Raw genomic sequence first — 16,296 nt, 5'->3', positions numbered from 1 at the left:
TGTGTGAGTTCAAAATAATAGAATACGCGAAACTAGGCCAGCAAAACCCCACTGTCAGGTTGGACCACAATAGGCAGCATCCACTAGTATTCAATAGTATCTGTGAAGCTGTCAACACACACTCAATAGTCCTGATCTGAGCTGGAGACTTTCCCCGCACACAAATGCAGAGGGAGGTCTTTGATCGAGCTACAAACACCAAACACCGATTTGACAGCTCTGTCTCCACGCAGTGAACATTTTTTGCAACTCAAACTGGATTTGGGAATTCTCAGAGGAGGGCTTATTTCGGCTCACGGCTAACATTAATTCCGACCATGAATTTACGCTGAGATTTCTGTTGCGGGCAAGACAAACCACAGTCTCTCGTAAGATACCCCTGTGCTTCACAGCGGGGCTCTGTCGTTTCACTTTCCGTGCCCCTCTCTGCGGGTTTAGGGTGGTTACTCTGGTTTATGTTGGCTTGGCAACTTCCTTGTGGAAATCAGAGTCAGAGGGAAGGAAGATGAGGCTGCAGCTACTTGGCAAGGCAGAGCCCACGTTTTTTTTTTTTTCCTTTCTTTTCTTTTTTTTTTTCTCCCTCAGATTCAACAGCTGGGAAAACTCGGATTCAGCATGTGAGTCTGGATGTGTGGGCTTGATGCTGTGGTCATTTGTGCCTTTGTTTTCCAGCTTCCTATAGCTTACAGCAACGTTTTAGTAGTCTGTGCAAAACACGCATACACAGATTACTTGGGTACTACAGAGAGCCAGGAGGGTGGGGCAATGAAGAAATCATTCACTATATATTCCTTTTTTTGTTACTTATCTACATGCAGTTATCTGTGTGAAAAAAAAAACATAAAATTGCATCTGGCTGTTTTCATTACATCTTTGTGAATGTAACAGGCCTGTTGTAGCATTATGTGATTTGTTGTGTTTCTTTGTGTTTACCCCAGGCTGCGGTCTAATAAAAAGGGGGACGCCCTGCTTGTCTCACCTGCAGAGGAGAAGATAGTTGGCCGGCCTGAAGCTCAGCTCTCTCTGCTATGAGCTGCACGGGATATAAGGAGGAGGCCTCTGGGTGAGGAGGGCCCCAGTGCCAAGCGGCAGGGTGGTGGTGGTGGGAGGGGGGGTGTTTATCAGCGCTGCCCGCCTGCACTGAGGGAAATATCTCTGGGGAGACCTATGGCGGGTTACTTCGAGTCATTTTGCAGCTGAACAGAGGCTGAGAATGTAATTGTAGGGCAGCTCACAGGGCAGATTAGGAGGAGATTTGTCTCTGCGGAGAAAATGCATATGAAAAAAAAAGAACAAGCATTAACACAGCGAACACACTGTGCCGTTTAATCCCTTATTTGTGTGCGCGCATATGTGTCAGTGCACGTATGTGCCAGCGTGAATATAGCACAGTCGTTCACATTCATGTAGTATGTAGTGTTTCTCAGCAAACCCTCTCAATCTCTCTCTCTCTACTCCCTCCCTCCCTCCCTCCCCCTCTGTCTGCTGCTCCTCCATCCCCCTCCTCCTCCTCCTCCTCCTCTCTCTGTGTGAGCGTAGTCTGGGCGCCGAGCCAAGTAGAGTGTGTTTTTTTGAATGAATACCTGATGCGGCTGATGAGGCTGGCTGGGGGAGGAGCCGTGTCAGTGGAGTACTGAGAGAGAGAAAGAAAGAGGAGGGAGGGAGGGAGGGAGGATAGAGAGGAAAAGGGAGAGAGGCAGAAACACACACTGAGCAAGAGAGGGAGAGAGAGAGAGAGAGAGAAGCAACCAGGCAGAGAGGGAGCTGGCGGTCTGGTGGCCTTGCATAACACACGTTGGAGCAGCCTTGCACGCAGGTCCTGGTGTGAGCTCCAGCAGTGGGGGACTTCCTTTACCGTCAGCCCACTGCAGGAGCAGCAGAGCCTCCGAGCCGGGATCCACGGAGACGAGGAGGAGCAGCCACAGCAGCAGCAGAGGCTCCAGGAGAGGAGAGCGGCACAAAGGAAGAAGAGGAGTCCTAGGAAACACGTCTCCAACACACAGACACAGACACACACTCACACACTGACAGGCAGGAAGAATCCTTGGACATGCTCTGCAAGCAGTGGCTGTGGAGAGACTGGTGAGCTATTCTTAGTACTTTAACCAGAGGAGGGGGTGGGAAGGGAAGGGGGGCGGGGAGGGGAGGAGGGGGGGCTCTTTTCTTCTTGATTTGTGGCATAGTAGTATTTTCTGCCCTGCTACTACACTCATGCGCTCTCACCGTCACCCTAAAGCCCCCAGAGGCTACAGTCAAAGCATCGGTCCCCTGGTCTGTCCTGAGTCACAGTTGTGGGACAGAGCGGCGTTTGACCCTGTTTGTGTGCAGTGGCGCTCTGGCTGAGGGGACGGCCAGCGTCCGGGGCTCTGCTTGTATGTGGTGCGATCAGCGCGTGTCGACCAGTGATGCAGAACTCTGGAGTCATTGTGAAGACAAACAGCCTGAACCCCGCTGCCTGTTCTTACTGTCTGCTTTAGTCTGCCACACGGTCGGTCCGCCTCTTAAAGGCGCAGGCACCGGCACCGTTCGTTCCACAGACGGTAAAATGGCTCTTTTGGATGTGGGGAAGTGCGGGGCACTGTATTGATCTGCCCGTGGTTAAGGCAGCTATGCTCGTAATGTCGTTTGAGGTGAGGTGCCATTTATATGCAGAGAATCACACAAGGAACGTACGTACATATTCTCTTCCACGGTACCTCCCCCTCTGTTTCATGCCAGAGCTCAGATTGATAATGATGTTTTTGTTTTCTATATATAGCCGTTTGCTGTACATGGTATTCGCTGAGCATCTATGACTGGTCGAGCAGGATGTATAGCAGTCTCGACAACAGGTTTATAACCCAGGGGTCGTTGCTTTTTAAATAAACATTTTGCATAGAAGCTACACCTGTGGCCACTAAATAATTTGGTCGTCCCCCAGTGCTCCTCTGCATAATCCTGCTGCAGAGAAATGTTATTGCAATGATGCCACGGATCAATGCGAGGAGTAAACAGAGGGTCTGGGAGTGTGAGAGAAGGCTCTTGCGGAGGAAGCAGAGGAGGGGGACTGGAGGAGGTGGCAACTGCTGCATAAAAGAGAGGAGATGTAACTCTGCTGGGGGGCATCTCACCTGGAGATGGCAGAGAGAGGGCTGAATGAAATCACCTCATCTACACCAACCTATTTCTGTTTGTGTAGCTTTTTTTTGTGTGTGTGTGTGTGTGTGGGAGTATGAGAGAGGATCTCATATGAGGCTGGCTGCATCACTCCGTCTGAGCTGAAAAGCATCAGTGTGATGAGCCAAACAGAGAGCGACCCCCCCCCCCACCACCACCCCACCACCACCCCACCGCACCCTCCCCGCGCATGTTTTGGAGAGGTGTCAATCCCGGGCCAGTGGGACTGACTCAGGTCTCCCATGCTGTGTGACTCGGTGCGACAGTCGTGTCTTGAAAGCTCGTCTTTGTTCTCCATAGTATCACGCAGACCTTATGTTTGTTGGTGTCAGGCTTCTAATAATAGGCTGACGCTGGAAAATCGAGAGAGGCGTTTGGCTGCTGAGCTGTGTGTGTGTGACTGTGAGCACAGAGAGAGAGCGCCGGCGAGGAGAGACACCTTCCTGTTTCGCGTGTAGTCTGCGGAAACTAATGGTGGCATTCGAAAATCAAAGCATGCTGGCTTTGTCTTCCAGCGCTGCTGTACTGATAGGAGGTCCTTGTGCCTCAGATGTGATGTCATTACAGTGTTGACACGGTGTTGCTGAGGTGGGGTTGTTGCCACTGAGCGATGCTGCACAGCGTAGTTCAGACTGTAGCAGCGGCTGTGTTGCTGATTGGGGATCTCTCGGCGAGGTGGGGGTAATGGCGCTCTGATGCTGCAGGCGCTGCTCAATGTGGGTCAGGAGAAGCAGCGCTCTGCCTTCTCCCCTTTCCCCATCCTCTCTCCTCCTTTCCCCAGTCTTAATCTTCACTGTCCCCTTTGCTCCCTTTCCTCCTCCTGCATAGTTCTGTCATCTCACATTGCCTGTCTCCCTCTCCTCCCCCTCACTTTCCTGTTTCAGTTTCAGCATCTCTGCCGCTCTCCTCCTTTGTTAAATCTGCTGGATCCACCAGGCTATGTGGTCGGAAAGACTGCACGTAGGTTTTCGCTGCTTTTGAATGCAGTGACCTTGCTAAAGCCATTATTAGAGGTACTCGTGTCTAAATAGAAAATAACCAAGGTCGCCTTCTGTTTTATTTTTTCCCCTTGCCTTCTCCCTTTATGTAACATGTCTATGGTTGCTTGCTGTGGTGAACCTCTGGTGTGATATGAAAGTACACTTTAGTATTGTCAAATAACGCGGCTCCCCTGAATCGAATGTAAGGGGGCGTCATACAGTCCTTTCAGTTATGCCTCTGGCTAATGAACAACTCAGAGTCCTGAGCATTGACCCGCAGATATGCTTTCAGGAGTCACTCTGAAAAGGAAACGGTGAAAAAAATGAGCTCATGTGAAGCGAAAGGCTGCGCGCTAATGTCGTTTGAATGCGCGGATACGGCCAAACGGTGTTTGTGTTTCCCTGTGAGTGCAGAGAACCTACAACATGTGAATATTTACAGCCCGTTTTCTAATGTAGCTGCTGCTTCTTGTTGACACAGTAAGCCTCGCTGAGCGAGCTTCGACACATCATACCACCGTTTCCAGTGATCTCTGCATTTCTGGCTGTGAATACAGAACCTGTTTCACTTCTCATTTCGCACAGCCTTCATTTTTCCTCTCGCTAAACCAGACTCTTGAGAGGGCCTACTCATTCATTGTTTGTTGTGCATCCTGTACTCCCTTGAACTTTGAAACACTATTCAAATAGGGTATAGCAGAGAGCTTTTGTTAAAGTGCCTGGTTCTTCATGGTTCATTCCAGCCTTATTGTTCTCTCTTTAAGTGCCCACTGATCCAGAGTTCCTTTCTGGAGGTGGATGTTGCATTTACAGTAGCCCCACTGACTCAGTACCCTCTGCTACATCAGGCCGCGGAGCTGGATAAAAGCCAACAGCAACAAACATATGTTTTGACATGTACACACAAACACTACAGTTCAGGAAACTCCTGTCTGGTGTTAGAAAACACGAAATAAGCTTTTGCCACATTAAGCAAACATTGCACTTTCCCGTGTGTCATACACCATTACTCATGGAAAGGCAGATTGCGTTTTGGCGGATTAGTCATGTAGATGATCATCTTTAGAGTTCATTCTTCTAGGAAGGAACACATAAAGAACTACATGTTGCATTCAAGAGCATTAGACAAACATAAATCCGACGCAGTGCTTACACCCGGTACCACCTAGTGGCAAAACAAAAAAACAGCACCTTCAGAGGCACAAGAAAGCAGAGATATTTTACTAAGAGTGAAATGTTTTGCTGTTTTGCATTTGCAGCCCTGCAGGAACATTTTGAGAATGTGGTTAATAAACAGAGGCTGTGCTTACTGAGCGGGCTCTGCAGAGCAGTTAGACTAATGAGGCTAATAAGAGTTGAATTTAAATAAGAAAAGTTTGCGCATGTTACTCAAGTGGTGAAGAAATCTTTACAACACACAAATGGAACTTCTCGTTGATATTAAGTCAGTGTCTGTCTTTTCTCTGCCTTCAGATTCCTGTCGCCATCGCGGAAGAGGTGGATTGGTCAGAAATGATTCCTCATGAAGTCAATGGAGTTCATCATGTGGGGTGGAGTGACTCTGTCAACTCTGGATCTGACCACCAGTGAACACAAAGAGACAAGACATAACCACTGACTGGAGGTGAGAAAGTAGCCTCAGAGGATCTTAGAAGAAGTACAAGGGAATATTATTACCACAGTGGCACAATGAAAGCCAACCAAGAGCGGAGTAATGGATGCCTGCCACCTAAAAAGCGTGAGATCCTGGCTCTGGAGCAGAGGACTGTGGTCGTAGCCACTGCAACACCTCCCGCTGCAGTGGCTGCCGATAGTCCCCACACAGAAAACCTAGCATGGCTGGCCAGTGTAGCCAGTGAACGCTGCAAGTCTAGGGATGCTGAGAGTCCAAGATGTCCGGCCTCCTCCACGTCCTCCGCCTCCCCTTCCACTTCTGTTCCTTCTTCAGCCACTCCTATATCTGCAGTTCCCTTGGCCTCTCTTCCTACTGTTTACCCTACAGCCCTTCCCCATCAAGCCGGCACTATCCAGTTTACACAGCTGGGACCCAACGTTCAGTTCATCAGCTCTGGGCCCTATGCTGGGTACATCTCCTCTCACATCCTCTCAACAAATACCAGTCCTGCACCGAACAGCTCTGCCATGGTAGGACAGCGTCCCCACCTGGATGGTTACACCACTGCCCTTATATCTCCTAACGCCAAAGGAGAGCAGCAGTTTCACATAGGCCTCCCTCCCACAGAACTGAACCCTGTGTCTCTGCCGAGCTCTCCCCAACTCACCAGTCAGTATATCCATCTGGACAGCAGAACACCCCTGACTGTCAGCGGAAACACTGTCACCTCACCCACCGCCCACCTCCAGCTCCATCCCCACACGGCCGTCCTCCCCCAGACGCTTACCCTTGCTCCTTCACAGCTTGTGGTTCAGTATGCAGATGGTTCAGCTGGAAAGAAACCAGAGGGGCATGCTAAGGGAGTGCTGAATGGGGATTTGGAGGTGGTCAAACAGGCAAGAGCCTGTGGTCAGTCTGCAAACCATCAGCAGGTCCAGAGCTATGAGGCCAGACATATCCTTCTACCTGCAGATTATGGCCAAAACCCTGCAGGGCTCCAGACGTCTTTGGTGCTCGTGGCCCAGCCCAACCACGGAACTGAACACGAACACGGCTCAAATAAGATCTCCTTTGTCCAGACTGAGAAAGGAGGCATTTGTTTGGGGAAACCAGTGTCTAGGTCTTCTTCTTTCTCCTCCCTTCCCTCCTCAGACGTGGCGAAGTCTGTTGCTCCTAACACAGTCATCCAGACCACTCTACCCCAAGAGGAGCTGCCAGCCAGCCTGTACTCCTCCACACAGCCACCCATCATCGGCTATATCACCAGTGCAAACCAACATGCAGTCAGCTACCATGCCGCGCTGCCCCAGCACCTGGTAATCCCGAGTGGCCAGTCCCTCCTCATCCCGGTCAGTGGTGCCAACAACTGCACAGAAATGGAAGCCACTCGCACCGTCACTGCCCTGACAGCCACCACTGCACCGCAAATATCCACAGCCATGCCTCATGCCTATCTGGCCACAGCCCTCTCTAAGTGTGAAGCGCTTGGGTCAGATGGAAGTCAACAGCCACCCGCCATTGCACAGGCTCCAGCGTTGCCAGTGCTGCCCTCGAACCCGGTTCCCGCAGTGGTGGCGGCCCCCTCCCCAACTCCCGCCGCTGTTCCCGCCCCTGCCACTCCCACCATCCAAGCCTCCCCCCCCATTTCCTCCTCTTCTTCCCCCGTGGCCCTTCCTCCATTCTTCATGCGAGGCTCCATTATCCAGCTGGCCGATGGGGAGTTGAAGCGAGTGGAGGACCTCAAGACGGAGGATTTCATCCAGAGCGCTGAGATCAGCAGCGAGTTGAAGATTGACTCCAGCACCGTGGAGCGTATTGACAGTGGACAAAATCCGAATGCTGTGGTCATACAGTTTTCTGTGGGAGAGCTCAAAGCGCAGGTAAAATAGTGCTGATTCATTTTTTATGTCATTAATTTGGTTTTAATTAACATAGAATTTCAAGTCTTTGTCTCCCCCTAGTGTTAATATAAACATGTCCACATACAATGAATCAGTTTGCTGCAGAAATCTGTACTGTTTCTAAAGGACCATGAGAACATTTCTTAAACACTGTTGAGGAGAATGTTTCTGGTAACTGCTGATCCGTTGCCTATAGAGATTTTAGCCCGTTCCTCAGTACAGAACCGCTTCATTTCAGTGATGTTGGTTGGTTTCCTCCTCACATGAACTGCTTGATTCAGGTCCTTCCACAACACTTCTGTTGGATTAAGGTCAGGACTTTGACTTGGCCGTTCCAAAACATTTATTTTGTTCTTCTTTAATCATTCTTTCGTAGAATGACTTGTGTGGGTCGTCGTCCTGCTGCATGACCCAATTTCTCTTAAGATTCAGCTTACAGACAGATGTCCTGGCATTTTCTTTTAGAATTTGCTGGCATAATTCAGAATTCATTGGTCCATCAATGATGGCAAACCGTCCTAGCCCAGATGCAGCGAATCAGGCTCAAACAAGGACATCAGCACCCCCGTATTTCATGGATGGGATTAGGCTCTGATGCTAGAATGCGGTGTTGTTTCGTCACCAAACATGACACCTCATTTAAACAAAACAATACCACTTTGGTCTCATCTGTCCACAAAACATTTTTCCAGAAGCCTTCTGGCTTGTGACTCGGTGTTTAATAAACTGCAGACAGACAGAAATGTTCTTTATCGAGAGCTGTGGCTTTGTTTTTGCCACTCTGCCGTCCACACCATGGTTGTTCAGTGATGGTGGATTCATGAACATGAACATTAGCCAATGTGAGAGAGGTCTTTAGTTTCTGAGAAGTTACTCTGGGTTCCTTTGTGACCTCTTGGACTATTATCCATCTTGCTTTTGGAGTGAACTTTGTTGGCTGACCACTCCTGTGGAGGGTAACAGTTGTCTTAAATCTTCCCCGTTTGTTCACAGTCTGTCTGACTGTGGATTCAAAACTCTTTAGAGATGGTTTTGTAACCTTTTCCAGCCCAATGAGCAACAACAACTCCTTTTCTGAGGCCTGCGCCCTCAAACACTTCAACAAACATGTGCTGTAAAGATCAGATTGTGAAAAACCCCTGTTTTGTTTGTTTTTTTAAATTTTAAAAACGGGGCACCGAATGACACCTGAGTGTCATTACACTAATTGGAAACACTTCTGAATGGATGGACTTAAATTTGGCTTTGAAATTAACTCGTAATTCTAGAGGAGCACTTACTTTTGTGCCTAAAATGCAAAAATGTAGAAAAAGCGACCTAAATACCTAAAGAACTTTGAAGAAGAAGAAAGAACCCTTTGACTTCCACGCTAACAAATACGATTAATCAATTAAATATAATTTATTTTTAATCCATAGCAATAATGTGAACTGCAAACTGAGTATTTTGACATTAAAATATCCAAGCAATACAGATTCATACAATATAAATGCTGTGTGTTGTACACAGCAACCTATGGTGACCCGTTCAAAAGTGCTATACCTCAAATAAAAGTCACGGCTTAGATATTTGTAAATATAATGTGTCCACACGTGGGCAAATTTGTGTATGTTACAAATTGAATGACTTATTGTCTACTACTACTTCTAAAAAGATCAACTGTGTGGTTACAATTCCAATTAAATGGTTAAAAATGACTTTAAACGTATGCTGCACATATCTGTACTGTATCTTGCAATTTGTTGGCCAAAATGTTTTTTTTTTTTTTTAAATTTCATCCAATACATTTGCAGCTTGTTGAAAGTTTGCGTGTCTTTTATATACAGTGTCGTCAGTTTTTTGTTTAGCAGAAAACTTAACCGTGCCGCTGTTGTGCATGTGCTCCTTTCCAGGTGTGCGTTGAAGTGCTGGTGGAGTACCCTTTCTTCGTGTTTGGCCAGGGCTGGTCGTCGTGCTGCCCCGACCGGACCACGCAGCTGTTCGAGCTGTCCTGCGCGAAGCTGTGCGTGGGCGACGTGTGCGTGTCGCTGACGCTCCGCAGCTTGAGGAACGGTTCGCTAACAGACAGCCACGCTTTGGGGACCAAGCTGAAAAGTGGTCACCTCTCCGACTCCTGCCTCAACGTTGACCCCAACGTAAGGAACAGTCTGAGTCCCAGCGCTGCGGGAAGTAACGGCGGTCTCCTCATGAAGGCTTCTAACACAGACAGGCTGGACAGGCAGCAGCTCTCTGGACCAGGAAAAGGAGCAGAGCTACCAGCGGGTTTGGGACTAGCTCCAGGACAGGCAGATGGGATCTACAGAGCCGGACCGATCCTGGCGGACACAAGGCAGGAATCAGTGAAAACGGACGTGTCTGCCCCCTCTAAACATCAGTGTGGTGATCCCGAGAGACCCACAGCTCGTAAGAGACGCTGGTCAGCTCCCGAGCGCGACCAGACTGAAAGAGCTGAGGAGGAACCTCCAGTGACTCTGCCCAAACCCTCCTTCATTCCTCAGGAGGTCAAAATCAGCATAGAAGGCCATTCTAGCGCAGGCAGTGAAAGATGCTTGAACAAGAGAGTAGACTGTTGAGAGAACTTGAAGGAATTTTAAATATCTGTGGTTTGCTTTGTGTTTACCCCCTACTTTTCTCTCTCTGTTCAGACTTCTGTAACATAGACGGCGTTTACACAGTATTTACACGTCTTGTTTTCTTTCACACGAGTCTGATATCTACGAAGTACAGCAGAGCACCTTCATAAGTGGTAACACACACACAAGATCAGTGCAATCAGTGTCGAAAGCGAAAATGAATGCATCGCGAATGTTGAGTATGAATGGCGGTCGGACACCCAAGGCTGGGCAGAGACGTTGCGTGTTACATATCGTGAGCTGGTTCTCCTTCGTTGTGGGCCTCACCACTGGTGGATGCAGATAAAAAGTCAACCGTTTCTTTTACTCCGTGAGCAAGCACAGACCCCGATGTCAGTGTGTGGCAAGTGGGCAACTATATTCTGACTCTCTCTTCACTGTTCGTTTGATTTGTCGTGACGTGAGCGGTGGCAGGAAGTCGGCGTTGCTCAACCATCATGGCTGTGATTCCTGCTTTCTTGTGCATCTGATGAGGTTTTTCTATATTTTATATTATTTTTCACTTTCAAAACCATTGTAAATCCGTGCGCTACTTTTGGCGGCCTTGTCCCTCTGTGTCACTATGTGTTTGAATGTGGCTGTCAAACAGAGCCCAGGGTGAAGGTGTGTGTGTGTGTGTGTGTGTGTGTGTGTGTGTGTGTGTGTGTGTGTGTGTGTGGGTGTGTGTGTGTGTGTGTGTGTGTGTGTTTCTGTGTGACGCCGGTGGCTGTGAAAGCAGCACCAAATCAAGACTGAAAAGGCCCGAATGTAAACCACTTCATTTGTCCTCATGAAGTCGTGCATGTCCTGCTCGCTACACCACTAATGAGTATAGTGAGAATTTATACCAGTGCTTTTGCAATATATGGAATATGTGGGTGACACCTCTGGTGAAGTTCCTCAAGCTGTCTTCACCTTGTTACATTGAGCTTTAGTCTCATACCTCCCTCTGACATCTGCATGTTTCACAGATTTTTACGATTTGTTTTCAATCTATGACTGCTGTGTTCGACATTTCAGATCCGTACGAAAAGAGTAAAATCTAGATATTTCTATTAAAAAAAAAACACTCGATGAGATTTTAGCCGATGCTGGTGTGGATTCTGCCCTTTATACTGCAATACAAAATATATCCAGCGAACTCGGCCAGCTGCATTAATTAGTGTTTTTGTCAGACACTAGCATTATTTCAGGCAGCCTCTTAAATGCAGGTCGGGTTTATTATCCTCATAGCGGCTCGTGATATCTGGCTCTTTTTAAATTCTGCGTCGTCTTCACCAGCTAGTTGCCAACCTGCTTGTGTGCTGCTCGGTGACGGCCACGTGTAGTCCATTTGACTTTCTTCTGCTGCCTGCTGGAAACTGAAATTAACCCAGATAAGAGCAGCAAGAGCACGTTGCGGGCCATAAAAACCACAATATTAAGCTGAAGGATGCTAAAGAGCTCCGTAGAGCCCAGAGGAGCTGCTGTCAGGTAGTAATTCTCCGCAGGGTTTTGGCACAAAAAGCCGCCCCTCTCGTTGCAGTGCAGTGACCTTGCTTTTTCTTTACAGAAACTATGGCCTTACATATTACAGTATGTACCAAGTTCACAGCAGCACACGGTTTTTAGGGTTTTTACCATGAAAACCTCAATGACGGTATGCCTTTTGTTTTTTTGTTTTTTAAGTCCATACCGGTTATATCAGAGAGTACGGCTGTTTTGGGTAGAGCAGCAAACTCTTTCTTTCTGATGGATCAGTGTACATGTCATTTCTTTCTTAGAGTAAAGAAATATCCTATAGTTCATACTCAGGAACAGTGTGTATCTCACAGTGTATGCAGTGTGTGTGTGTGTGTGTGTGTGTGTGTGCGTAGGCCTGAGATTGTATGTGCATGTCCACAGTCATGTGTGTGCGTGCGTCCTGAACAGCAGCACTTTGATGAAGCGTCCAACTGGAGTGTGGCGGCGGCGGCGGCGGTGGTGGTGGTGTAACCCCCCCTCCCCTCCCCTCCCTTTTTTTCCTCTAGATATTATGAGAATAAATGACTGTTTCTCATCTCTTGTCCTACAGGTTTATCACTGACAGAAAAACATTATATACTACCGGGGCAGGGAATGTAAACACACATCGGGCAAACTTTATTTTTGATGATTTATAGAGCTACTATTCAGAGAATGAAAGCGAGTGTTGTAAAGTTAACTAGCCAGCCAGAGTCGATCATGTACAGCAAAGTATATCCTAGAAAGTGTACAGTTGTGTATTCTAACCCTCATGTAGCCTATGTACTGTATGTGCCACAGCGCCTCCTTCTTCGATCATTCCATTAATGCACCGATATCAAGTGGTCCTGCTATTGTTTTTGTTCTGGTATTGATCAAATGTTCATGAATGTGCTTCAGCTCTTTGGGAACATCACCATAATTTGGCCTCTTCATCAGTAACCGTTTGACTTGCACGCTGTTATGTTACAGTACGTGTGAATATGGACTGCAGTTTCTCACGATAGCCATTAAACTCCTGAAAGGTGTTTATTGTAAACCCAGTGACCAGACTGTTCTGTTTGTGTTTGACTGCTCAGGCTAAAAAAAAACTAAAAACTAAAAACTAAAAAAAAAACAAAAAAAAAACCCCAACAACAATGGCAACAAAAAAACAAAAACAAACAAAAAAAAAAAACACAAAACAGCACACTGCCCTTGACTGTTCTCCTCCGAAACTATGTGGTCTTATATCCTTCACCGTTGCAAACGTACAGCAGCTGTTTTTGTCTTTGGAGCCGGACTTTCTCGCTCTCCTGGCCTGGCTCATGTTTGTACTTAACTAATTATTTTATAGGTACAGACCCAAAATCATATTATTCATGACGCAGACAAATCCATGAAGTGGCTGGTGTTAATCTACATTTCTTTTATTGTCAGCAAATCCCATGAACAGAGCAAAACTGAAAAATCATTCGACCTCCTCAGATTTATTTATTCGTACTGTTATCAATAATGTGGGCTCAAATACGTAGTTTTATTTTTTTTCTAAAGGCAAAATAAATTTCTTATATAGTCAAGAATTCAATATACATCACAAAATGCTGCCCAGCAGGGACTATTTCCAGCTGTGGATTGATACTTTTGGTGTTGTAGTGCGCATCAGAAAGTGATACTTAACCTCCTGAGACCCTGCGTCCTCATATGGGGACATTAGGTTTTAGGTTTCTGGTAGGTTATTCTACTTCATTAAGACCCATTGTCCTCATAAGTGGATTTCTTTATCTGCCATTTCTTGGTAGCAAAAGATCAACACACTAGTTGGAGAAAAAAAATGATAAGCGTGTATTTCAGCGACATCTTTATTTTATTTTTATGGTTGAAACTTATCTATTTATCCTTATTAACTTCTCTAGTTTGATATGACATGCATATTTAACAAACTCTATCAGTAGTAAGATGCTACATTGTCGCTAATTAGCACGTACCCGTTTGAGGACATTGGGATTAAACGTCCTGCTCAAAGATGATGTTTAGTTTTTATAATTTTTAGGTTCTTGGAGAAATTAATAACAAATAAAAGCTCAGGTCTCAGGGGTTTAAAAAATCAAAACACTACGGCCCCATGTTCATGATGATAACAACATCAACTTCATCTTTTGCAAGTACAATGTGGCACATTTATATATTTTTTAACCAGTTTCAAGTTGCACAGTAACGCAGCACATACGCAAGGCTTTGACCGCACAGACAACACTTTGTAATGATTCCTTGTTTGTTTTGGTCTTTTCATGGCGTTTGTTGACAATGATAAAAAAAAATATATATATTGCAGGTCCCGTTCCACAGACCCACAGAGTTATCCCGCCAATTAGCTCTCTGCTCAACTGTGCATGCAGCGAATTCAGCGTCTCCGTTAAAATGACAACAGTGGCCATTAGCATGCCCCCACAGTCTTGAGAAGAGGTCTAAAGAGGGGAAATCTGTGGAAACACCTGTAAGAGAGGAGCACGGGTATCACAGGTGTGTAAGGGCTTTAAGTCAGACAACAATATAACACCGTTAGAAATACTTAGTGTTAATAACACGTCCCCCCTTTTTCTCACACACATGCTTAAGCTGGGCCTATAATATGTAATTTTCACAGCCTTTCTGTACGATGTTGAATATGGCATATAAGTGCCGCGTTGTGGTGATCCATGGAATTGCACTTTGATATGTGGGTGTGTGTTTGGGGGTGGGGGGGAGTTGTTAGTGTAACTAATACACAGAAGAAATGTACAGCATGTCTGAGAGAAATTGTACACAACCTGTGCAACGTCTCAGCGATTTGTAAATAGCCAAAGTCTTCCATTATAATGTTGGTATGACCTTGTCGCAGGTGGAGAGGATGAACACTGATCCCCATGTACAGACCTTGGAAGTCATGTTTAATTTCAAAAGTACCTACATCATTTATTTGACCGAAATACAAGATGTTGCTTCACCTAAGATATTTTCTTTTGCACCAGCTCTAAAAAATAAAAATAAATGAAAAAAAAAAAAAAAAAAAAAAATCCAGGAAGCTACGGGAGTTAAAGACTTTAAAAAGCCCAACCTATTTTGTAATTTGAGTCAGTTTGGTTAAATCTCAGCTAAGATACAGTATGTCCTATGCGTACAGTATGTAGTAAGTATCAATAATGTTCCTTTACTTTGATGGTGTGGAGATTTGCTAGTCAGAAACTGTTAAATCTTTACTCCAAATGTTCAATTTTACATTTGATCAAATATATTCAAAGAAATAAAAGAGTCTAAAGAAAAGGGCAGTGGTGTCTCCTTCCGTGTTCATGTCTTTTATCATGTTTGTCTTGCCGTGTTCGTGACTTGGTGGTATTTTATGTGAATACGTGGCGTGCCAGCTGTGAGAGTTTCCGCTTGAGATGTGCCTGATAATATTTTCACCTCCGCTCTCCTGCTTTGATGTTTCCAGCACCAAGCTTTCATATTCTGAATACCAGTCATGCCAACGCTGAACAGAAACCCTTTGGATACTGTGATAGCTCTTTGCTACCAAATATCCCAATACCCCTGGGCTTTTTGTAGCTAGAATATAGCTGTGTTATACAATAATACTACAGTGTTTAGTTTTTGTTGTCAAATGGAAACCCTTTCAGTTCAAGAATACTTTTTAATCATTTGCAAAATCTTGTTTTATCAGCCATAATATTAAAACCCCTGACAGGAGAAGTTACAAACATACCCAGCAGCCTGACAGAGACACAAAAAATGGTTTGGAACAACTCAAAACACATGAAAAACTGCACGAGGTGTTGACCTGGCCTCCAAATTCACTAGATCCCAAATTGATCAGGTATCTGTGGGATGATCCATAGACACCCCTCCCCTCACCTATTCACCCATTCACCTAAAGGTCCCCGCTAATAACATCCTGTTACCAGACACCACAGGACATCCTCAGAAGACCCATGTCCATTCTCTGATTAGTCACAACTGAGGCACAAGGGAGGTTGTAATGTTATGCCTGATCAGCGTATAAGAGGATATAAGCATTTTGTGTAAGGGCCATTCAAGTTCAGTGCACAGATTACTTTGTGCCACTCTCGGTGACATCAACGATTTATAGTAATTGCGATACATTTTCTGCCGCTACACTGCTCTGGATCAATGAAACCAATCTCCACAGAAATGGCAGTACATCTTTTGTCTGTTATCTGTTATTATACGGTTGCATAAAAACCTGTCCGTCTTATCTAGACAAGTGTCTGCATCGATTTGAGGCTGAAAAGACAAGTCAGGCTGACTCTACATGCGCCGCAACAGAGTGTCCTTCGAGTTAAGGCCACACGGAGGCACTGCTTTGCTTCGCTTACAGCCATCTCCGTCAGGTTTTTACTGCTGCAGTCATAGACATTTGGGATCATTACAACACAGCACCATGAGAGGGGGCGAGAGGTCTTCTTCTGAAGAGGAGCCAGCAGTCCACAGCCTGAGACGTCAGGACAGGACTGGAGAGAAATTATTACATACTCAGAGGAGGATGTTGTGTTTGCTAACATTACTGTTCGTAC

At 46.1% G+C, this 16,296-nt stretch overlaps 1 protein-coding gene across 1 annotated transcript; it reads left to right on the top strand.

Moving 5' to 3' along the window:
- Nucleotides 1-1,662: 1,662 nt before the first annotated feature.
- LOC125015949 (ataxin-1-like) lies at nt 1,663-14,781 on the top strand. The gene is made up of 3 exons (XM_047598056.1): nt 1,663-2,082; nt 5,610-7,631; nt 9,545-14,781. The coding sequence occupies exons 2-3, from the start codon at nt 5,826-5,828 to the stop codon at nt 10,223-10,225; spliced, it is 2,487 nt and encodes an 828-aa protein (XP_047454012.1). The 5' UTR covers nt 1,663-2,082; nt 5,610-5,825; the 3' UTR covers nt 10,226-14,781.
- Nucleotides 14,782-16,296: the final 1,515 nt, after the last annotated feature.

The sequence above is a fragment of the Mugil cephalus genome, chromosome 11, assembly GCF_022458985.1.
Source record: "Mugil cephalus isolate CIBA_MC_2020 chromosome 11, CIBA_Mcephalus_1.1, whole genome shotgun sequence".
Classification (NCBI taxonomy): Eukaryota; Metazoa; Chordata; class Actinopteri; order Mugiliformes; family Mugilidae; genus Mugil; species Mugil cephalus.
Note: the sequence above shows the minus strand (reverse complement) of the source record. Positions and strands in the feature narration are given on the sequence as shown.